General features: G+C 44.8%; 2 protein-coding genes across 9 annotated transcripts; both read right to left on the bottom strand.

Moving 5' to 3' along the window:
* Positions 1 to 2363: 2363 nt before the first annotated feature.
* thnsl2 (threonine synthase-like 2) lies at positions 2364 to 16613 on the bottom strand. 8 transcript variants are annotated; one of them, XM_034546872.1, is made up of 11 exons: positions 16485 to 16605; positions 15483 to 15636; positions 13928 to 14573; positions 12988 to 13219; positions 12608 to 12802; positions 8157 to 8309; positions 7834 to 8073; positions 5914 to 6059; positions 5082 to 5207; positions 4838 to 4992; positions 2364 to 3079 (listed from the first exon to the last, which is right to left on the bottom strand). In XM_034546872.1, the coding sequence occupies exons 4-11, from the start codon at positions 13211 to 13213 to the stop codon at positions 2854 to 2856; spliced, it is 1467 nt and encodes a 488-aa protein (XP_034402763.1). In that variant the 5' UTR covers positions 13214 to 13219; positions 13928 to 14573; positions 15483 to 15636; positions 16485 to 16605; the 3' UTR covers positions 2364 to 2853. The 8 variants fall into 8 exon arrangements, 6 of the variants coding, with proteins under 6 accessions (XP_034402763.1, XP_034402766.1, XP_034402764.1 ...); XM_034546875.1 differs by having other exon boundaries at positions 15483 to 15535; positions 16485 to 16587; XR_004610619.1 differs by lacking the exons at positions 13928 to 14573; positions 15483 to 15636 and having other exon boundaries at positions 2364 to 2690; positions 2801 to 3079; positions 16485 to 16613.
* Positions 16614 to 17874: 1261 nt separating this feature from the next.
* tbc1d13 (TBC1 domain family, member 13) lies at positions 17875 to 24771 on the bottom strand. The gene is made up of 12 exons (XM_034547181.1): positions 24620 to 24771; positions 22380 to 22453; positions 22244 to 22284; positions 21316 to 21377; positions 20856 to 20955; positions 20540 to 20622; positions 20269 to 20428; positions 19913 to 20123; positions 19657 to 19820; positions 18686 to 18846; positions 18544 to 18601; positions 17875 to 18463 (listed from the first exon to the last, which is right to left on the bottom strand). The coding sequence occupies exons 1-12, from the start codon at positions 24640 to 24642 to the stop codon at positions 18398 to 18400; spliced, it is 1203 nt and encodes a 400-aa protein (XP_034403072.1). The 5' UTR covers positions 24643 to 24771; the 3' UTR covers positions 17875 to 18397.
* Positions 24772 to 25403: the final 632 nt, after the last annotated feature.

Here is a 25403-nt window from a genome sequence, read left to right as displayed (position 1 = left end):
TGAACAGAGTCCTGGTCCCCCCACTGACCCTCATGAACAGAGTCCTGGTCCCCCACTGACCCTGGAGTCCTGATCCCCCACTGACCCTGGAGTCCTGGTCCCCCACTGACCCTCATGAACAGAGTCCTGATCCCCCACTGACCCTGGAGTCCTGGTCCCCCCACTGACCCTCATGAACAGAGGCCTGGTCCCCCCACTGACCCTCATGAACAGAGTCCTGGTCCCCCACTGACCCTCATGAACAGAGGCCTGGTCCCCCCACTGACCCGCATGAACAGAGTCCTGGTCCCCCACTGACCCTGGAGTCCTGGTCCCCCACTGACCCTCATGAACAGAGTCCTGGTCCCCCCACTGACCCTCATGAACAGAGTCCGGGCCCCCCACTGACCCTCATGAACAGAGTCCTGGTCCCCCACTGACCCTCATGAACAGAGTCCTGGTCCCCCACTGACCCTGGAGTCCTGGTCCCCCACTGACCCTCATGAACAGAGTCCTGGTCCCCCCACTGACCCTGGAGTCCTGGTCCCCCACTGACCCTCATGAACAGAGTCCTGGTCCCCCCACTGACCCTCATGAACAGAGTCCTGGTCCCCCACTGACCCTGGAGTCCTGATCCCCCACTGACCCTGGAGTCCTGGTCCCCCACTGACCCTCATGAACAGAGTCCTGGTCCCCCACTGACCCTCATGAACAGAGTCCTGATCCCCCACTGACCCTGGAGTCCTGGTCCCCCACTGACCCTGGAGTCCTGGTCCCCCACTGACCCTCATGAACAGAGTCCTGGTCCCCCCACTGACCCTGGAGTCCTGGTCCCCCACTGACCCTCATGAACAGAGTCCTGGTCCCCCCACTGACCCTCATGAACAGAGTCCTGGTCCCCCACTGACCCTGGAGTCCTGATCCCCCACTGACCCTGGAGTCCTGGTCCCCCACTGACCCTCATGAACAGAGTCCTGGTCCCCCACTGACCCTCATGAACAGAGTCCTGGTCCCCCCACTGACCCTCATGAACAGAGTCCTGGTCCCCCACTGACCCTGGAGTCCTGATCCCCCACTGACCCTGGAGTCCTGGTCCCCCACTGACCCTCATGAACAGAGTCCTGGTCCCCCACTGACCCTCATGAACAGAGTCCTGGTCCCCCACTGACCCTCATGAACAGAGTCCTGGTCCCCCACTGACCCTCATGAACAGAGTCCTGATCCCCCACTGACCCTGGAGTCCTGGTCCCCCACTGACCCTCATGAACAGAGTCCTGGTCCCCCACTGACCCTCATGAACAGAGTCCTGGTCGCCCACTGACCCTCATGAACAGAGTCCTGTTCCCCCACTGACCCTGGAGTCCTGGTCCCCCACTGACCCTCATGAACAGAGTCCTGGTCCCCCCACTGACCCTCATGAACAGAGTCCTGGTCCCCCACTGACCCTCATGAACAGAGTCCTGGTCCCCCCACTGACCCTCATGAACAGAGTCCTGGTCCCCCACTGACCCTCATGAACAGAGTCCTGATCCCCCACTGACCCTGGAGTCCTGGTCCCCCACTGACCCTCATGAACAGAGTCCTGGTCCCCCACTGACCCTCATGAACAGAGTCCTGGTCCCCCACTGACCCTCATGAACAGAGTCCTGATCCCCCACTGACCCTGGAGTCCTGGTCCCCCACTGACCCTCATGAACAGAGTCCTGGTCCCCCCACTGACCCTCATGAACAGAGTCCTGGTCCCCCACTGACCCTCATGAACAGAGTCCTGGTCCCCCACTGACCCTCATGAACAGAGTCCTGGTCCCCCCACTGACCCTCATGAACAGAGTCCTGGTCCCCCACTGACCCTGGAGTCCTGATCCCCCACTGACCCTGGAGTCCTGGTCCCCCACTGACCCTCATGAACAGAGTCCTGATCCCCCACTGACCCTGGAGTCCTGGTCCCCCACTGACCCTCATGAACAGAGTCCTGGTCCCCCACTGACCCTCATGAACAGAGTCCTGGTCCCCCCACTGACCCTCATGAACAGAGTCCTGGTCCCCCACTGACCCTCATGAACAGAGTCCTGGTCCCCCACTGACCCTCATGAACAGAGTCCTGGTCCCCCCACTGACCCTCATGAACAGAGTCCTGGTCCCCCACTGACCCTCATGAACAGAGTCCTGGTCCCCCCACTGACCCTCATGAACAGAGTCCTGGTCCCCCACTGACCCACTGATTGTTACACCACCCTCCAGGAAGAATTCCTTGTATGTGAAAACATACTTGGCAATAAAAGGTTCTGATTCTGATTCAGTCAGTTACGAAAAATGGACTTGTGTGTCAAACTTGTGCAAATATATAAATGATTGTTTTTGAGACAATTAAACTCACAGTCAGATTTGATTCTTCAGCATTCATTTACATTTCAGTTACAGGTGGAAGGAAGATTGGACGTGTGAATACTTGATTGGCTCATGATGCATGACCCGACAGACCATAGTCCATCGAAGAGGCAACAACACCACTTACTAGATCCAGATAAGGAAGCTCAATGATCACACACACGTTCATGTCCATCCAGGTGAAGCTCAATGATCACACACACGTTCATGTCCATCCAGGTGAAGCTCAATGATCACACACGTTCATGTCCATCCAGGTGAAGCTCAATGATCACACACACGTTCATGTCCAGGTGAAGCTCAATGATCACACACACGTTCATGTCCATCCAGGTGAAGCTCAATGATCACACACACGTTCATGTCCAGGTGAAGCTCAATGATGCCACACACGTTCATGTCCAGGTGAAGCTCAATGATCACACACGTTCATGTCCATCCAGGTGAAGCTCAACCCTATTTGACACGTCATAACATCTTTCCTCATCAGCAGTAGTAAGTCCCTTTGCTCTTCCTGGCTAAACTCACAGACTGTATTTTCTCTCTCAGTCTGTCCTCCCAGTCTTTGCACCAGTTCGGGCTTCGCTCCAGGTTCTGGTAACGGATGGACATCTTGTCCAAAGCCAGCACTGCCTCAGGCAGGTCAAAGGTCAGGCCAGCCCTCTGTACTGCTGCCTGGAACTTGGCTGGAGATGCTGTTGCAATGTAGCACCTGCAAAGAAATGTTGAGTGATTACTTAGAATACTGGAGTCAAGTGGTGTGAAGTGAAGTAGATTTGTCCACATATTTTTTTTTATTTTTTTTTTATGCTAGCACTCCCTAACAAACGGAATGGTCAACCTGGCATAGTAGCATGCTGGTGTTGACATCCTATTACAGAGACTGGATCAGTCGATTGGCATTTCAGGTACCGCACTAAGTTGGTTTAAATCCTATTTATCAGATCGATCTCAATTGTATTTGTAAACGATGAAGCCTCAATGACCACCAATGTTAATCACGGAGTTCCACAAGGTTCTGTGCTTGGACCAATTTTATTTACCTTATATATGCTTCCTTTGGGCAACATTATCAGGAAACACTCCATAAACTTTCATTGCTATGCAGACGATACTCAATTATATCTATTGATCAAACCAGAGGAGACCAACCAGCTTACTAAAATTCAAGAATGTCTTAAAGACATAAAAACATGGATGATCTGCATATTCCTGATGTTAAACTCAGACAAAACTGAAGTTATTTTACTGGCCCTGAACACCTCAGAGATCAATTATCTGGTGATGTGGTTTCTGTAAATGGCATTGCCCTGGCATCCAACACCACTGTAAAGAATCTCTAGTTATCTTTGACCGAGACTTGTCCTTTAACTCCACGTTAAGCAAATCTCAAGGACTGCATTTTTTCATCTACGTAACATTTAAAAAATCAGGCACATCTTGTCTCAAAAAGATGCAGAAAAGCTGGTTCACGCGTTTGTTACTTCCAGACTAGATTACTGCAACTCCTTATTATCAGGCTGCTCTAATAAGTCTCTTAAATCCCTCCAGTTGATCCAGAATGCTGCAGCTCGTGTACTCACAAAAACTAACAAAAGAGATCACATGACTCCTGTATTAGCTGCTCTGCACTGGCTCCCTGTAAAATCAAGAATCACATTTAAAATTCTTCTCCTCACCTACAAAGCCTTGATTGGTGATGCACCATCATATCTTAAGGAGCTTGTAGTACCATATTGCCCCACTAGAGAGCTGCGCTCACTAAATGCGGGGCTACTTGTGGTTCCTAGAGTCCTAAAAAGTAGGATGGGAGCCAGAGTCTTCAGTTATCAAGCTCCTCTTTTATGGAACCAGCTTCCACTTTCAGTCCGGGAGGCAGACACAGTCACCTCATTCAAGAATAGACTTAAGACTTTCCTGTTTGATAGTGCTTATAGTTAGGGCTGAATCAGGTTTGCCCTGGTCCAGCCCCTTGATATGCTGCTATAGGCTTATAGGCTGCTGGGGGATGTTTTAGGATACACTGAGCACCTCTCTCCTCTTCTCTCTCTCCTTATGGATGAATTTACATCTCTCCATTGCACCTTATTAACTCTGCTTCCTCCCCGGAGTCGTTGTGACTTCACGTCTCATAGGGTCCATTGGACCTGGAGGTGTCTGATGCTGGTGAGCCGGCCTCCCATTGGCCCTGCTGATGCCCCGCCCCCCCTCCTCTCTACCTCCTTCTGTTTCATGGATTGGAGTTCCATTCATACATTGTCATATTCATGTAATGTGTTTATGTAACTCTGTAACTCTGTTCATCTGTACACATGACATCTATTCATCTGTCCATCCGGGGAGAGGGATCCTCCTCTGTTGCTCTCTGAAGGTTTCTTCCCTTTTTCCCCTGTCAAAGGTTATTTTTGGCGCGTGCGTGCGTGCGTGTGTGCGTGTGTGTGTCTACATAGATGAATACAGTTGCCTTGACCTGTTGAGCCTGGGGCTGTGAGGACAGTGGTAGTGATGCCATACAGCTACAGCTGTGTGTGGACACAGGATATACTGGTTTTCCTCCCAGCATCTCCTCATGGTCTCCAGGATCTCCTCATCGGTCACTGTTCCAGTTGATAACACTTGTGACAACTAGAAGTAAAACATAGTTGTATTAGGGTTAGGGGTTAGGGGAGGCAGCAGGCCTGGATGTCTACAGCGGTGCAGTGAATGATGGGTACTAGTTTGCGGTGGTTTTCCGGCACAGAATATGTGCGTGCTTGTTGAAACTCCTCCATCATGTGTTTAACTGCCACTCCGTCACCGCCCAGAAGCAGCCAGAACACTCGCTCCATGTTGTACGGGTCCTACAGGCCAAGAACCAACACAGAGGATGGCTTTACACACATGCTGGACATTCAAATACCATGGAACAGGAAGACTGGTTGGAGTGCTAGTTCGTCTGCACACAAGGCTCAAGAGTACAATAAACACCAATACACTATTCTTGAACCCTCCCAAGTACATTCCCAAAAGCAAACCATTTAGTATAGACCACGAGACAATTAATATTTACGTAAACGGGTCTTTACATAAACTTCACGTAAACGGGTCTTTACGTAAACATGTACGTAAACGGGTCTTTACGTAAACGTGTACGTAAACAGGTCTTTACGTAAACGGGTACATAAACGAGTACGTAAACGTGTCTTTACATAAAGACCTGTTTACGTGAACGAGTCTTTACGTAAAGAGGTCTTTACGTAAACAGGTCTTTACGTAAACGTGTCTTTACATAAAGACCTGTTTATGTAAACAGGTCTTTACGTAAATGGGTATGTAAACGTGTCTTTACGTAAACGGGTACGTAAACGTGTCTTTACATAAAGACCTGTTTATGTAAACAGGTCTTTACGTAAACCGGTCTTTACGTAAACGGGTCTTTTCAACAGGACATGTTAAAGGCACAAAGACAGAAAGCAGATAACTCCCAAATATACGATTCAGCGAAAACAAGCATTTCAAACCATAGCGGATGATGCCATGGATGTGAGCGGGCTGTGTGATGGTTACCTGGATGTCTATGGCAGGGGCCAACGTTTGAGTGACAGCTGACATGGAGAAGTCTCCACTGGTTACCAGCCTGTGCACGATGTCATTAGAATTCACCATGGAGACCAGCTTCAGGGGCACGCCCATCTGTTTCACTAGGTAGCCAGCTGAGACATGCAGACAGACAGATAGAAAGAGAGAGAGACACACAGACAGACATAGAGACACATGGACAGACAGAGAGACAGACAGACACACAGACAGACAGAGAGAGAGACAGACAGACAGACAGACACACAGGCAGACAGAGAGAGAGAGAGACAGACAGACAGACAGCCAGAGAGACAGACAGACACACAGGCAGACAGAGAGAGAGACAGACAGACAGACACACAGACAGCCAGAGAGACAGACAGACACACAGACAGACAGAGAGACAGACAGACACACAGGCAGACAGAGAGAGAGACAGACAGACAGACAGACACACAGACAGCCAGAGAGACAGACAGACACACAGACAGACAGAGAGACAGACAGACACACAGGCAGACAGAGAGAGAGACAGACAGACACACAGGCAGACAGAGAGACAGACAGACACACAGGCAGACAGAGAGACACATGGACAGACAGAGAGACAGACAGACACACAGACAGACATAGAGACACATGGACAGACAGAGAGACAGACAGACACACAGGCAGACAGAGAGAGAGACACACAGACAGCCAGACACACAGACAGCCAGAGAGACAGCCAGACACACAGACAGCCAGAGAGACAGACAGACACACAGACAGCCAGAGAGACAGACAGACACACAGGCAGACAGACAGAGAGAGAGACAGACAGACAGACAGACACACAGACACACAGACAGCCAGAGAGACAGACAGACACACAGGCAGACAGACACACAGGCAGACAGAGAGACAGACAGACAGACGTTACCTTTTGTTAAGGGGGAAGCGTGGTGTGATCTTTTGGAAAATAAATGGAAACCTTTGATCCTAGTGATTAATGAATCACTAATTAATTAATTAAACAGATCAACAATAAGTCAGAAGTCCTTGTTTGCAACAACTTTGATTTTAACTAAATTAAATGACAGAAATGGATGAAACAATGTGATCAGTGATGTTATCATGTCACCTGTCAATGTGTTGGCTGATAAGTAACAAAGAAAAGCCTTTCTGTGTAGCCGAGAGCACTGGCAACAATATCGTGGTCACACCTTGGGTAAGCACATTAAGTGATTCTTGTATTATTTATATAACATATAGTCCACAACCACATGGTAAAGCCAAATGTTTGTGTGCATTAAATACTTGAAAAATTATTATTTTCTCATTTTATTAAGAACTTAAGTCAATAGTTTGATTTAACTACACTGGGGTATTCCCATTTATAAAAAAATATACATGCAGTATATATATATATATATATATATATATATATATATATATATATATATATGAATCAACAGGTAGGAGAACAGATACCTTCTTAAAGAAATACTTTACCCCAAATAAATATGAACTACAGAACGGTCCCTGTAGGTTTACAAGGTGGCTCTGAGAAGGTGTTGAGCTTGCTCCTCAGGAGGATGCTGTCAGTTTGGATTCAACTGTGGCTGAAAGCCAGAAAAATCCCTCCTGTTGAGCTGTAGGACTCATAGCTAAAGACCTCTGTGCCATCTATTGCTCCCTCCCCCTCAAGTGTCGGATATGTTTATTGTCGTTTTAAATTTCTATGGAGTTTTCCTTTGTGTGTGACTGAGTCTCAGTGGGAGTCCAAGCTGACTGGGACTTCCCTCCAAGAGGCAGCAGTAAATGTGTGCTGATTACTCAACACATAACCTAAAGGTGAGTATTTATTAATCAAAAGATGGATTTTTGAGGGAAATAATCATTCAACCCAAATAGTTATCAACCCACCAGCAATGTTTCCCGCCCCTCCAGTGGGCACCACCACCTCCAGCTCAGGCAGTTCCACGTCAGCCACTGCCTGCTCCAGACCACTGAGCTCCAGGTAAGCATAGATGAAGTGGGCGAGCTGGATCATGACTCGAGACCAGTTGACTGAGTTGAGGCTCATGAGACCGTGAGACCTGACCAGCTCCTGGTCCGCAAAGAGACGCCGCAGAGGCTGATCGATGTCATCTGAGCTCCCGTCGGCTACCGAGGGAAACACACGCATTGTTTCATTGTGATTGATTGTGAAAGAGCAGCGATTAGTCCTTTAGCTTCTTTGGCTTTACCAGCAAACACATGGATGTTATCCTCCAGGCAGGTGATCATATGCTTCTCTTGGACAGGGGTGACTCGTCCTCGGGGGTAAACCACCACCACGTCCAACCCGCTGAGACCTCTGGCGCTCTGGATGGCCGAGCCACCGGTGTCTCCTGATGTACCTGGAGAGGAAACCCACCAGCTGACTGATCCATCACATTGACATCACATGTCATGTAGCTGACGCTTTTATCCAAAGCCACTGACAATAAGTACATTCAACCATGAGTACAAACTCAGAACAACAAGAATCGAGAAAGTACAATTTATTCAATAAAGTTAAACTACAAAGTGCCATCAGTAAGAGACATTCAAGTGCTACTTGTGCGTGTCATGTATAATAAAACGATATTCACAGCGTGTCGTGTAAAGGGTCTTTACCTGCTGGTTCATGTTAGAATTTATCGTCACACTAAACCACCCCCGGTCTAAAACACTTCTCTTTCGTGTTCATGCTCTGTGATATTTAACATTCAGCATGGATTGCAGACAGTTTGATGCACATTATTTTACAAACCAATTCAGGTCCACAGCTGTCCACCATGAAAAGGTTGTAAGGTATCACCTTACAAGAGATGTACCTTTAGAGAAAAGAGCAGCAACCAATGGTGTGACTTCACTACTCACTCCAACCAATGGTGTGACTTCACTACTCACCCAACCAATAGTGTGACTTCACTACTCACTCCAACCAATAGTGTGACTTCACTACTCAACCAATAGTGTGACTTCACTACTCACTCCAACCAATAGTGTGACTTCACTACTCACCCAATAGTGTGACTTCACTACTCACTCCAACCAATAGTGTGACTTCACTACTCACTCCAACCAATAGTGTGACTTCACTACTCACCCAACCAATAGTGTGACTTCACTACTCACTCAACCAATGGTGTGACTTCACTACTCACTCAACCAATGGTGTGACTTCACTACTCACTCCAACCAATGGTGTGACTTCACTACTCACTCAACCAATAGTGTGACTTCACTACTCACCCAATAGTGTGACTTCACTACTCACTCAACCAATAGTGTGACTTCACTACTCACTCAACCAATAGTGTGACTTCACTACTCAACCAATAGTGTGACTTCACTACTCACTCAACCAATAGTGTGACTTCACTACTCACTCAACCAATAGTGTGACTTCACTACTCAACCAATAGTGTGACTTCACTACTCACTCAACCAATAGTGTGACTTCACTACTCACCCAATAGTGTGACTTCACTACTCACTCAACCAATAGTGTGACTTCACTACTCACTCAACCAATAGTGTGACTTCACTACTCAACCAATAGTGTGACTTCACTACTCACTCAACCAATAGTGTGACTTCACTACTCACCCAACCAATAGTGTGACTTCACTACTCAACCAATAGTGTGACTTCACTACTCACTCAACCAATAGTGTGACTTCACTATTCACTCCAACCAATAGTGTGACTTCACTACTCACTCAACCAATAGTGTGACTCCACTACTCAACCAATAGTGTGACTTCACTACTCACTCAACCAATAGTGTGACTTCACTACTCACTCAACCAATAGTGTGACTTCACTACTCACCCAACCAATAGTGTGACTTCACTACTCACTCCAACCAATAGTGTGACTTCACTACTCAACCAATAGTGTGACTTCACTACTCACTCCAACCAATAGTGTGACTTCACTACTCACTCAACCAATGGTGTGACTTCACTACTCACTCCAACCAATAGTGTGACTTCACTACTCACCCAACCAATAGTGTGACTTCACTACTCACTCCAACCAATAGTGTGACTTCACTACTCAACCAATAGTGTGACTTCACTACTCACTCCAACCAATAGTGTGACTTCACTACTCACCCAATAGTGTGACTTCACTACTCACTCAACCAATGGTGTGACTTCACTACTCACTCAACCAATGGTGTGACTTCACTACTCACTCCAACCAATGGTGTGACTTCACTACTCACTCAACCAATAGTGTGACTTCACTACTCACCCAATAGTGTGACTTCACTACTCACTCAACCAATAGTGTGACTTCACTACTCACTCAACCAATAGTGTGACTTCACTACTCAACCAATAGTGTGACTTCACTACTCACTCAACCAATAGTGTGACTTCACTACTCACCCAACCAATAGTGTGACTTCACTACTCACTCCAACCAATAGTGTGACTTCACTATTCACTCCAACCAATAGTGTGACTTCACTACTCACCCAACCAATAGTGTGACTTCACTACTCACTCCAACCAATAGTGTGACTTCACTACTCAACCAATAGTGTGACTTCACTACTCACTCCAACCAATAGTGTGACTTCACTACTCAACCAATAGTGTGACTTCACTACTCACTCAACCAATGGTGTGACTTCACTACTCACTCCAACCAATAGTGTGACTTCACTACTCACCCAACCAATAGTGTGACTTCACTACTCACTCCAACCAATAGTGTGACTTCACTACTCAACCAATAGTGTGACTTCACTACTCACTCCAACCAATAGTGTGACTTCACTACTCACCCAATAGTGTGACTTCACTACTCACTCCAACCAATAGTGTGACTTCACTACTCACTCCAACCAATGGTGTGACTTCACTACTCACTCCAACCAATGGTGTGACTTCACTACTCACCCAATAGTGTGACTTCACTACTCAACCAATAGTGTGACTTCACTACTCAACCAATAGTGTGACTTCACTACTCACTCAACCAATAGTGTGACTTCACTACTCACTCCAACCAATAGTGTGACTTCACTACTCACTCCAACCAATAGTGTGACTTCACTACTCACTCAACCAATAGTGTGACTTCACTACTCACCCAACCAATAGTGTGACTTCACTACTCACTCAACCAATAGTGTGACTTCACTACTCACCCAACCAATAGTGTGACTTCACTACTCACCCAACCAATAGTGTGACTTCACTACTCAACCAATAGTGTGACTTCATTACTCACCCAACCAATAGTGTGACTTCACTACTCAACCAATAGTGTGACTTCACTACTCAACCAATAGTGTGACTTCACTACTCACTCAACCAATAGTGTGACTTCACTACTCACTCAACCAATAGTGTGACTTCACTACTCACTCCAACCAATAGTGTGACTTCACTACTCACTCCAACCAATAGTGTGACTTCACTACTCACTCAACCAATAGTGTGACTTCACTACTCACTCCAACCAATAGTGTGACTTCACTACTCACTCCAACCAATAGTGTGACTTCACTACTCACTCAACCAATAGTGTGACTTCACTACTCACTCAACCAATAGTGTGACTTCACTACTCACCCAACCAATAGTGTGACTTCACTACTCACTCCAACCAATAGTGTGACTTCACTACTCACTCAACCAATAGTGTGACTTCACTACTCACTCCAACCAATAGTGTGACTTCACTACTCACCCAACCAATAGTGTGACTTCACTACTCAACCAATAGTGTGACTTCACTACTCAACCAATAGTGTGACTTCACTACTCACCCAACCAATAGTGTGACTTCACTACTCACCCAACCAATAGTGTGACTTCACTACTCACTCAACCAATAGTGTGACTTCACTACTCACTCCAACCAATAGTGTGACTTCACTACTCACCCAACCAATAGTGTGACTTCACTACTCAACCAATAGTGTGACTTCACTACTCACCCAACCAATAGTGTGACTTCACTACTCACTCCAACCAATAGTGTGACTTCACTACTCACTCAACCAATGGTGTGACTTCACTACTCACTCAACCAATGGTGTGACTTCACCTCATTCAGCCACGACTACTGTTGTAGAGTTTTGCTTCCTGGCCAGTACTTTCAAAAAATTCATTCCTTAAGATATTAGAACGACCAAAAAACGTTTATTCTTTTTATCATCAGGGCCAAACAAACCAAGGCCTTTGTTAAGACATCTCAGCTCTAGTAAACCAAATATATCAATCTCAGATATTTTCTTTAACATTAAACACTTCATGCTGCAGACCAGATTTAAAAAGGGCTGCAAAGACTAGTTCCTTAGTTATATCAAATGATATTCAATTCAATTTTCAATTCAATTTATTTTGTATAGCCCAAAAGCACAAACTCCCCTCAGAGGGCTTTCCAATCTGTACACATACGACATCCCTGACCTTTGACCTCACATCGAATCAGGAAAAACTCCCCAAAAATAACCTTTGACAGGGAAAAAAGTGAAGAAACCTTCAGGAGAGCAACAGAGGAGGATCCCTCTCCCCGGATGGACAGATGAATAGATGTCATGTGACCAGATGAACAGAGTTACATAAACATTCAATGGATATGACAGGCATTATTCATATGAGTAGTAGGTATGATGAAACTATAATTGGGGTTGGGGTCTTACCTACAAGAACTGTAGCTCTGCGATTCTGTTTTTGCAGGAAATAGTTGAGGAATCTCACGGTGCAGGTCATGGCCAGGTCCTTAAAGGCCAAGGTTTCTCCATGGAAGAGCTCCAGGACTGACAGACCGTCCTTCAGCCGGGCGATACTCAACACCTCAGCCACTGAGAAACCAGTCAAGGCTTCACCCACAAGGACTGGGACAGGGAAAAAGCACCAACGAGAATAAATCATTTGGTGTTTGCAGCTCTGGTTTTGTTGTTCTGAAAATCTAAATACATACTTTGAACTTTTTGTGTCTCGTAAAAATCATGTGTACTTTTTAGACCAGTTTATACAGTTTACAATGTGTGACATGTCAATGAATATGACTCCAGCTCACCCTGCAGGTCCTGTCTGGGGATCAGCTGAGTGGGAACGAACAGTGAGGCAACCTCCACCACCAATTGGGTGTAGCTCAGCCCCCTCCAGCTCCTCATGGTGTCTGGGCTCAGCACAGGTACACTCTCGGGCATGAACATACCCCCGTCTGGAGCGTACCCTGAAAACAGCACATCGTGGAAGTCCCATCCATGGACCCCGCCCCGAGTACTGCAGTATTGCATCATATATACCTGAATTGAGACATGAGTCATATGCTCAATACTATGGTATGATAGCGTAGGCATTAAATAATCAAAGATCAGAGTATCTGAGGTAAGAAGCTAACTTTTAAACTCACTCTCTGCTGTTGCAGGTCACCCCTTCAGTTATCTCTACTGACCGCTCTCTATTAAGGCAGCACATTGCCCGAGACACATACAGTGCATGAACAGTGCATCACAAGTGCTTTTTATTTCACAACATTTATTATTACAGCAATAGTTGATAGTCACGTTTCCTTTGTCTGTCTGGAGTCCCTTGTCACATTTCATGTCTGATTTGTTAGCAGTTCCACCAAAACGACGTAACTGTGTTCAAGTAGTTCAAACCAGTGTCAAAACAGGAGACATGCATAGTACGAGATGTTAACTGTTATTAGCACATCCTGCTGTGTTGAACGATAAGAGTGTACTGTGCATTGTTCTGTCATTTCCAAACGTAAGGATCACGTTTCAAAACGTCTGTTTTGTAAAGTTTCCAGGTAGATAAATGTAGAACTTCCTAATTAACATTAACATTAGTGGTCAGGAGGTCTCGTATTGTAGATACCTCAGACAGTAAAGACCCCGCTACATATTCACAATTCAAAACAGTAAATGAACATTCGACACTGTTAAAATATCCATGACTCATACCAGCTGTGTACACCCTATCCACTATGGAGCATGTACAGGACTTACCGGTCAAATGGACTCTCTTGAACTAGTCCCTCTACACACACACACACACACTTCCTGCCACACGCTCGAAGAAAAGCCGTCTCACAGTTGAACTTTGGAACAATCGACATAAGGAAGTAGTTACTTATTATAAAGTAGACGTACTTGTAGATCACTTGAGATTTATTAACACTATTATTTTTCTGGATAATAAAAACATATATGGATCTAATTATTTTGATCCCGTTAGTGCTTTCATGAACATATTCCTTGAGTTTAACAGCCTCTTTGTTTTGTATGGTTTTGATCAAGACACAGGATTACTTTCTGAGACTTTCTGTAGAACAATTATTCACATCCTGAAGTATACTATAAATAGCAATAGCACTCGATTCAAAATGTTACCTAAGTATAGAACATAGGCAGAAGACTTAGTATCAGATGAGAAGTGTTACAATGATTATATTATAAATGTATTCAGGAGTAACATTATAATCAATGTATTTAGAACATACCGGAATAGAAAGGAAGAGTAACAGCGAACAGGCAGCCTCATTAAAACAGTTGCAGCCGTATTTAAGGCGCCATCATACACGGACATATCTTGGAGAAAGGTGTCTTGGAGCAGAAGCTCCAGCCGTGAGAAGACATTTCTCCCAAGACGAAGCTAGAACAAGTGAGAGAACTGCAGTTTCATCATGGAACTCGAGGCCAAACTGGGATCAGGTAGTACTGTGTGCATACACCTGACCTGTATGGAGGAAGAGGACCAGACCCTAAATGAGAGGGGTCGACGAGCACTTATCAATTAGTGGAGAAGGGATTGGATGCTGTTGAAAAGGATGAGGATGGGGAAGGAGCATGTCAGAGTATCCAACATCTTTTAGCCTTCATGGGAACAATGGTGGACGGGAGTGGTGAGGGAACAGAGCAAGAACTTCTCCGCTTACGAGAGATAAAGGGGAAATAGGTAGAGCTGCAGAGGTCCCAAGAACTGTCCCGTAAGCTCCTAAAAACGCTGTGATAAACTGCATATAACCAACCCCTCTGTGAATGAGCTTATCCAGCCCCTTCAAAAATCCAAAGTTCCTGAAGTAACTGTTCGAAGAGAGTTCTGTACCAGCGGGCAAGTTGAGGGAGGACAACGCAACAACTTGTCATATAACAACCTGGTACAGCAGATAGACGGAGGACTTCGGAGAGGTCATCAATCAGATGTCATTGAAGCAGCCATTGGCCCAGGGCGGAACCTGTGAGATATGCTTGAAATAAAAACTGACCTGACTCTCTCAAAGCTAAAGACTATTATGCTAAAGGCCACTATAAGGAAGAAGATACATCCAACCTGTACCGGAGACTTATTGGCATATCTCAGGAACCAAAAGAATCAACTCAAAACTTCCTGTTCAAGGCGATAGAACTCAGAGGACAGAGATTCAGAGGAGCAGTATAGCCCAGCTATGATGAGCAAGACATTCCAGATAAAGCCTTTCCTGGGTGACCCAGAGGTCAGCGATGAGGTGCTCATTGAAAGACTCAACAAACTCCAGTCAGCCTGTGTAAAGGAGCTACGTACCAGTGTTTCAGGTGAGGCAGCGAGCAGCCATCAAAGCTCTTCTCCAGACCCAACTGCACAGGCAAACAGACACCGGCATATGACCAACTCGGTCAGCCGACTTTCACACGGACAACAGTGTCCAGAGAAATAGCTGTGAACAGTGACTGGAGACCTTGGAAGTGGAAATGAATTGATACAGCTTATTGACTGAGAAAGAGACTCTTTCCATTTGAAACTACACATACAGTGGCGTTTGGCCTGGGAAGAGCAGAGCACACGGTCAGTGGATGGAGTGAGTATGAGGACCGCCAGAGAAAGAAGCACTAATAGGATGGGAGTAACATGATCACAGGGCACAGTGGTTATGGTGCCAAAGAAAAGGAAACATAACCTTTATGTTAAATAATAGCAATACCATTTGATGTATGTAAGGGTAAAAACCAACAAAGGTTACCAGGTTAGTTACATGTGAGTGTGAGATAGATGTATGTTTAAGTTGTATGAATATCAATGCATGCGCTGAACAGTTGTATACCTATTGATTTTCTTTAGTTTCCATAAGTAACTGATTTGATATGGTAATGTAGGTCATATCTAAAACGGCCAGTAGGTGTCGCCATCTCTCCACTAGGGGGGTTGTCAAGGTCCGGAGAATAAAAACAATAGAAAGAGCAAGAGGAACAGGCTCCCTATTAAAACAGCTACAGCTGTATTTAAGGTGGTATTCCTATTGTAATGCCACACATCGTTAACTCGGGATAGTGAGAGGCTGTAACCCGAACACTATAAAATGTATTAGCTAAATATCATTGAATCGGCCAAATTAACGGAGCAAATAATTATGTTTCTTATTGTGCAGAATTTGTCACGTGAACTTTTTAGGTTAACGTCCCGATGTGACGCCACAACGATATTTATCCGATTAGTTTTATATCAGTTTGTTCAGGAAACGTGTTGAGGTTTAATATAACAAAGGACATGTTATGTACGCATTATCATTATTAAATGGGGGAATCTTACCGTAAGCAACGAAGAACAAGCTTTTAACACTTTCCAGAATATTGTCAGGCAGTGTGAACTGTCCCCCGTGGGTCCTGTTTCTGTGTCACGTGCGTTCCTCCACGGCCCCGCCCCTTAAGCTGGTGACGAGTCTATTCAGTCCAGAACATGGACACAGCGTGACCTTACCTCGAATCTTCCGATTGGCTCAAAAGACTGTGGGCGGGACTTATTTCATGACCACGGTTTAATGTGAATGGTCCTCCAGTAACGTCACGTTAGCTAAATATCATTATTAATGTCAAAACAGAGGAAGAGGATTTAGTCATCACTAAACCTGTAATGGTGTTTACATGTTTGCACAGGTGCATCTAATAACAATGTTTAAGGAGGACAACTACAAACAATAAGAAGGACTTTGTTCCATTACGATTACAATAAATCCAAAAAAGATAAGAAGCATGCAATATATTATATTATTATATATTTCATGAGGCACTTTTACACAAAACAGTCAGGAACAATTGGCTTAACTACACCACTTTACAAAGAGTCATTTTAATGCACATCTGCACTTCACCTCAGCTTCCTGTCTTGAGCTGCATAAGCTATCAGATGGAAAGGGAACAAGTTTTATGCTCATCTGCTGGCTAATCAGCAATAAGACACATTAATTGGGCTGAGGAGAGCATCCCAGAACCTTGTCTAGTCCCAGGACACACCCGCTGTCTTGAGCCAGCTATCATCAGTTAGTCATCAATACAGATCGATATCCAGTCATCCATCACTGACTCACTGATGAAAGGACCTGGTGGGTTCTTTTGAGGCGTTATGTATTTAGTAACTTGCAGCCCAGGGTCAAGAATGATGCAGCTGAGGCCAGTTCCACATGCCAGTGGTCAAATATTGTCCTCCTTAAATGGATCACTTGTGGTGGTAACAGCTTTGCTAAGCCACAAAATAAATGTTTCTCTCCTCCTCCAACAAACAATCTCCAGAGGCTCTTGGAGCTCAATTTCCTTGAAACTGATTTAAAACTGTCAACAGCATCGACAGTTGGCTTTGAATCTCTGGTCAAAATGGTAATATTATTCTTTTTTCACATTATTCCAATGTAACTCTTATGGAATTGTAGAAAAACATGGTTGTGTTGGCGGCATCGCGTATATAATGGTATTAACATGTTGGTATTGCATTAATATTGGTACATTTAAAACAATACCCAGTGTAATGACTGTAGGCTGGTGACAGCAGAAACCAGCAGCCCCATTAGTCAAAGTCCTCACTGGTCCATCCCAACCAGTAGCCAGACAATGGGACGAAGTACTGGAGGTTCTGTCAACGCCACAGAGGAACTCATCACTTTACATTTGCAACGGGACAAACGGCGTCATGTTGAGAAACAATGCTAAAGAAGATTACTAATAACATAGTTACTTTATTCATTTTATCCACACAGAAAATGCAACTCCTGTTTCACATGATTAAACAGATAAGGACTACTTTCCTTACATTAAAAACCTTCAACTTTGAAAACATATAAAACCAACAGAACAAACATGCACGGTTGCTTCATCTGACTACATACGAAGTCTCGGCTCGGTTGTTAAACCTTTCTGGTACGTTTTCACGTTAAGATGTGTAGTGTCGGACTGACGTGGCACAACCATCGTCAACCGGTCTCCACGGGAGAGGGGGACCCCATACCCGGTAGCATGGGTCCAGGTCTCAGCGCGTCATCAGAGGCTTCACGGCCGTCCCGCTGACCAATCGTCAGACTTGGAGTTAAAAAGCAGCGTGCTGGTGTCCCAACATATCTGTCCAAGCTCTTCATTGATTGAATCCTCTCACGGTACATGCGTCACTGGACAATGTTTTGTAATGTTTAAACTCTCACCTCCCACATGGAAGCAGAAGATAGGAGAGCGAACAGGCTAGGAGTTGTCCTGCAGATCTTTGGCCTTGATCAGGATGGTGTGGACATCTGAGATGGGGTAATCCTGAGAGGAAATACAATCCTCTTTTCAGTAAGAGCATCTCAAGAGGAAGCTTCCAGAAGCCTTATTATCAGAAGCCTTACCTGCAGTAATCTCATATTGACCGTGAAGTCTCCAGCCAGTAATTTATCTCGGATGAGTCTGTCAACAGAAACCGGGATTCACATGAAGAGCCGGAAGGGGCAACCAAAGCTGGGGAGCACGGGGTCATAATGTGAAACTCACATGAGCATGGCGCAGCAGACAAGGATGAGGAAGTGGAACCTGTCCTGGTCAGAAAACAGGGTGTCCCAGATACGGATGACGTCAGGCAGAAGGAACTCCTGAGAGAGCAACAAGGTCAGCCAGCGGAAGGTGAAGTACTGCGGTTTGATGTTCTGCTCTTCCTGTGAGGACACAAGAGAAACAAGCTTAAACTGGGGACATGGCCATGTCGTTGTCCATCCATCCTTTCACGGGCTCGGTCTGACTCGTGTTTCACATTCATCTCACCCTGAAAGGGTTTTTTCGGGGAGTTTTTCGTGATCCGATGTGAGGTCAAAGGTCAGGGATGTCGTATGTGTACAGATTGTAAAGCCCTCTGAGGGGAGTTTGTAATTTGTGATATTGGGCTCTACTAAATAAACTGAATTGAATTCTGTGGTTCCAGGTTGTCAGATGATTCAGTGGCTTGTCTTGGTCTTGTGTGATAGTAAACTATATATTAAAGTATATTTGGTGGTCTGGACTGTTGCTCAGACATCAATCAGGCTCTGTGAACATAGGATGGGCGTTTTTCACAGTTCACTGACAATTTATGGAACAAACAATTAATTTAATAATCCAACACATTATTGACAGGTTAAAATACTTGTTAGTTGCAGCTCTGATGTATATCCAGGCCATTCTCAAGAGAAATTCATGCTTCAGAGGCAAACTGCTCCGGACGCATAATTAGGAATCCAACGGCCTGCAGAGATGTCTGGTGAAGGTTAGACATTGACCTCTAGTAGTTAGGGTCAGGACAGCCCATTGGTCAATGCCTGGCCAATCTGAGCGCTTGAATACTGCACAGCGAGTCTTGTCAGGAAGAGCAGGAATATTCCCAACTAGGCGCTCCAGCCTCAAAGGCCTGGCACGAACATCTACCGTAGCAGAACGGAGAGAAGAGTCCCGAGTAGTTTCAGAACACCCCATCGCGCCCTAAAGGGCCATACCAGCTTGAGATAGAGATCCAGGTCTTTGTCTTTCAGCATGGAGTACACACTCTCCATCTTGTAGGTGATGCCACACTGAGAGTCATCAAGGCTCTTGAGGAAGTTGTCTCTGTTCTCCGACATCAGGTTGGTGAAACAGAAGAATGTATCTGCTTCTGCATGCTCTGAACAACGAAGCAGACAGCAATCACAAAAGGACTTATTTTTATTTTCTATGAGTCAAACATCTCAAATGTTCCATTTTAATGCCACCGACCTTTCCATTGGCTGTTGGGGTCCGTGGCAAAAGTGTAGTAGATTGGCCCAACAATCTCATTCATGCCCTGTACGTAGGCAATCCCAGGGTTGAGTTTGGCATAGATGAAGAGAATGCGCTCCACCACCTCCCAGTGTGCTTCGCTCCCATTGGGCAGCACCTCATACTCATTAGATGGATACAGGTACAACGCCTTTCCAGGGGAGCTGACCTGGGAGAGCAGAAGAGGAGATGTAAAGCTAGACTCCATCGGCCACGACGCCACGTACCTACACCTATCAATGTGCATGTGGCTCCTAGAATTGGATGGTGACCCAACCCAAGCGGAACGTTCTCTCCATCCCATAGTCTCTTACGTTGGTGACTCCACTGCGGTTGCGGTTCACAGTTTGTGCCTTCAGTGTGGTTTGTTCGACTCGTCGTCGCAGCGTCTCATAATCATTCTGTGGGTCCAAGATAAGTTGGCACGGGTATTCTGTAGGGCGCTGGAAGAACGCCATGTCTGGGTACAGCCGCCTGCAAACATGCCAACAGCATTATACTCTACAACCTATTGTCTACACAAAGACTGGCTGTGGTCTCTTTTACATGTGTATACTATCCAGAGCTAACTAATAGATACCTTACCTCACATCCTTATCAATTTGTAGCAGAATCTCATTATCTTTGAAGTAGTTATTCCACCTACTGTCTGGATTCGGATTTAGAGGCTGAAAAAGAAAAAGAATCACCTGTGAGCATAGAGCCAGACGAGCAGTTTCATTTCCTACTCATAGTATTCAGCTTTGATAGTTCTCATATTTTAGGTCCTCTTTTTTGCAGACAAATGCACACTGAGAAATAAAGTGTGTGTGTGTGTGTGTGTTTATAATGAGTAGAACTAATCTTAGGTGCACTAATAATAGATCTTAAATAACACCAGAACAGAGGAGACTTGACTCACATGGTCCTCCAGAGTGACATCTTCTCTGGAAAGGCCCAAGTTGGCTTTTGCAATACCAGGCTGGATGATCATTTCTTTGAGGAACTGGGAGTACACCTCTCTATGAGAGGCAGGGAGGAAGGGGGTGAAACGGTGACATTGGTTCAAATACAGACTTCTACCGGATCACGGGCAAAAATTATATTAATAAGTATTTTGATAATATTCATTTTTATTTAACAAGCAAAAACAGACCATATTCTGTTTTCAGCTTCTAAAATGGGATTTTTAAAACAAATATAAACAAGGAACCAGCTCCCTTCACCATGAGACACGACATAATAAACAGCTTTTTCTTTAACGACATTAGTGGATGTCACCAACTATGCTGATCGAAAGACGCTGAAATTGGGGTTGCCTAGTGACACCAAAAAAGCCAAATTAAATTAAATGTACATGTTCTTTGTTGTGTTCTCTTTACCTTTGCTTTTTGAGGAATGACTCCCATATTGTCTGATCGAAAGGTACATAATTAAGAAGGATCTGGAAAGAGTCAAATCACACGAGTCAGGATCACAGAACATTTTGTCAATCTGATACGACAAACTTTCGTCTTATGGAACATTGTGTTTAGAACTCAGATCTCATTACTGATTTCTATTATTCAACAAAAGACATTTATTGTAGAGTAAAGATACAGATGACATGCAGGCCATCATTACCAGCTGTGATCTGGAGTTCCAACCCATGAAACTCTATTTAAAACTATCATAGTTTATAGATACCAACATGTTTTGAATGTTTCCGTTTGAAAAAAGGACCTTGGCTGTGAAGATGTCCCTCAAATAAGCATCATACAGACATCACTGTTGTGTTGAAATCAGTGGACACAGAATGTGTATGCGATATCAACTTGTGTTTAAACCCCGTTTATAGAGAATAATGTTCTCTCAAAGAAGAAGTGTAGATGGGACTCTCCTCTCCACAAACTAACTGTTGACAGCAGGACCTGAAACCCTGCAGTGTGAAGTTCTTTTATTTACTCTCGTATAATATGATTTTTGAGTGACACTGGCCCACAAATGGAGTGGAACTGGTAGTTATATAGCAGTTTGGGGCGTTAATGATCACGTCTCATGTAGCATTCATTAAATGGAAACAAGCAGTTCAAAGGCAAAGTTCACACCAAACAACTTGCTGCCTTGTCATGGTAATCTTCTCACTACTTGACTGACTGGGAGTCACACAAGATCTCATCTGGAATCCCCGACTACGTTTTGTCTGGAAAACACACTTGAGGTGCATGGGCCAAGTCATGCTAAATGATGGAGGTTTAGGATAAGAACACAAAAACAACAACGTGTCATCACACAAGATTACAAAATCATCACAGAGGCAGAGCAACTTACTTTCCAGCAAAGGGCTCGTATGCCTCCTTCAAAGGGGATACCTGAGTTGAATAAAGAAAAGGATAAATACAGAACAATAAAATCTAACACAAATGTGGTCAGTTTCCACAAAAGAACCTCAAAGTGTGAAAATTACCATTGAAGCAAAGCTCCCTCAGTGTCTTCAAGTTGATGTTTTCTTCACTCAAGGTTTCTTTGAATTCCTGTATTCTGAAATAAGAAACCAGACGAGGTTAGAACCAGTTGTGTATCTGAGTTACAGCGCTCAGTGGCCACCTGTGAGCCGATGAAAGGATCCACACCACTCGAGTCACTGCGATGGGGAAGAAGGAGGTGATTAGCTTAGCTTAGGGGAAAGTCAACACGTTTATCTTGTTTGTTTAATTCACACACAAACGCCAATTTATATAGTATACTAATTGATACTGTTATTGATCTTGCACATTGCACTGTCACTGCTTCTTTGCCCCTCTGGTCAGATGCTAAACTGCATTGTGTTGACTAGTACTTGTACAATAAAGATTAATCTGATCTAGTGCGTTTCCCAAGATGTCAAATTATTTCTTCAACTAGTAATGGGTGATAAGACAACCCCTCGTTAGTCCTACAGCGGAGAAATGTGTGCTGTTGTATTGTTTTGGAAACGTAACGTAGTTCGGTTTTGTGATTTAAATATCTTACCAGAGATCAAATTACTAAGTATTTTTCCTGTAGTCAGGATTATTTTTACATTTTCAAATTGAAAAAAAGCTCTGTAGTGACCATTGTTCCTCTTCCTTATCCGACTGAACCGTCTACCATGAGGTAAATGAAGCTATGAATGTTGGTTTTCCTATTAGTCAGTCATTAGTAACCACTTGTTCAGGCAATGTTAAATAGTAAATGTGGACAACATATTAGACACTGCATAGGAACAATACAATCATAGCACACACACTGCAGCGTTCAAACTGAGGGTAGAGGAGCATCTCTTTGATATTCAGACTGAATACGAGGAGCTTATTAATATCTGGATGGATAGTAACATGCTGGTATTGGATTGATGCAGGTGTACTTCAGAGTACATTTTAAGTACCATACGGTAAACAGATCTCCGTTGGGTGGGATTTATTCAGTAAATGAGGTGGCCAGTAAAAAAAATAGTTTTAGAGATTATTAATTGACGAACATCATTTTGGGGGTTTACTATAGGTATGAGATTCTCTGCGGGGCCTTGGACATCTGCAGCCTTATGTGCATTCATTTTCCTTTTCCTTTCCAAAATCATATTTCAACCGATTACAATTGAGAAACCATATGTTCAGCCAGAACACATCCTGTTCAATATAAAAGTCGAGTGTGTATATTATTGATGGATAGATAGATGGTATGAGTCGGTATATCTGAGGAATAAAGGGTACTTTAAACGTGCAGTACATGTAGAATCCACCATGATAGAAGTTATTTCAAGCTGACAGTTATAGCTAGCTGTTAGCCAGTCAGGCTGGAAGGAAGTAGCGGTGTGTGTCAGCTGACGTGCTAACAGGGAGCTAGCTGTTAGCTGTTAGCCAGTCAGGCTGGAAGGAAGTAGCGGTGTGTGTCAGCTGACGTGCTAACAGGGAGCTAGCTGTTAGCTGTTAGCCAGTCAGGCTGGAAGGAAGTAGCGGTGTGTGTCAGCTGACGTGCTAACAGGGAGCTAGCTGTTAGCTGTTAGCCAGTCAGGCTGGAAGAAGTAGCGGTGTGTGTCAGCTGACGTGCTAACAGGGAGCTAGCTGTTAGCTGTTAGCCAGTCAGGCTGGAAGAAAGTAGCGGTGTGTGTCAGCTGACGTGCTAACAGGGAGCTAGCTGTTAGCTGTTAGCCAGTCAGACTGGAAGGAAGTAGCGGTGTGTGTCAGCTGACGTGCTAACAGGGAGCTAGCTGTTAGCCAGTCAGGCTGGAAGGAAGTAGCGGTGTGTGTCAGCTGACGTGCTAACATGGAGCTAGCTGTTAGCTGTTAGCCAGTCAGGCTGGAAGAAAGTAGCGGTGTGTGTCAGCTGACGTGCTAACAGGGAGCTAGCTGTTAGCTGTTAGCCAGTCAGGCTGGAAGGAAGTAGCGGTGTGTGTCAGCTGACGTGCTAACAAGGACCTAGCAGCTCCTTGGACCGGTGAAGTGACCCACATGAGAGTGCACTACTGAAGCGCGTCGAAGGCTCGCTGTCTTCGGCATTAAACGTCAAGTCAACATGTGTTCGTGTTACTAATGGACTGCTTTTGCAATAGTTGCCTCCGCCTCGACTGACTTCCTGCTGCGCTAGTTAGCTCGACTGGAGGTAGGAGCAGTGCGCCGTGCGGGTGCTCCAGCTAACAGAAAGGTTGTGGCTGCGTCCCGTGTCAAACAAAGCTGCAGTGTGTCGCACCTGTTTCTGTACGCTGATGACATGATGGAGCCCGTGTTCCTCCAGCTGCTCCCTCCCAACACGGTGTGAAGAGCTGGCCAGAGTGAAGTCCTCTCACTTCCGCCTTCCTCACAACAACAACTCGAGTCAGCAGTGGCTCCACACAGCGGCACGTGTAACGCGCTGTTGAGCTGCACAGGTCGGCTCGGAGCCAAAGTGCAGGTCTCCATCAGCTGCGTGTAGATTAATACAATCCGATGGGCACCTTGTTTGGAAGACAGCAGTTTATTCATCTTATTTTTTACTATGCAAATGTATATGATGGGGCTCTTGACCATTTCATTCATTTCATTAGGCACATTTTTGTAAACAGAAATTCTATAACTGAGTCAGTTATAGAATTTCTGTTTACAAAAAAAGTATACTTGGACAGTTATGAAATCTTTTCCCCTAATATTTCTGATTTACTTTATCTATAGCTATCTAAATAACTATTCCTGTTTTTTTGTCTTTGTTTTTAGTGTAATTGCCCTTTAGTCTTATTTTTTATTGTCTGTGTTTATGTGAGTTACACATCTGCAAATGTTTTACCTGATTTCTTAGTATAATACATTTTGTCAATTATAATAAAGAAATACTGTTGGGTGTGGTTGGTGGAAAGTGTGTTTTCTGTAGAAAATGAAACATCTTCTGACAACAACTGGAGGTATGAGAACATCTTAAAATGCAAGTAAGTACAAAAGAATAAAAGACAAAGGAAGGGATACGAGTGACTTACTATCTGGGCTACTATGGGTGAGTGGTT

Source organism: Cyclopterus lumpus, chromosome 12, assembly GCF_009769545.1.
Source record: "Cyclopterus lumpus isolate fCycLum1 chromosome 12, fCycLum1.pri, whole genome shotgun sequence".
NCBI lineage: Eukaryota > Metazoa > Chordata > Actinopteri > Perciformes > Cyclopteridae > Cyclopterus > Cyclopterus lumpus.
The sequence above is the reverse complement of the archived record's forward strand: the minus strand, read 5'-3'. Positions and strand labels throughout refer to the sequence as shown.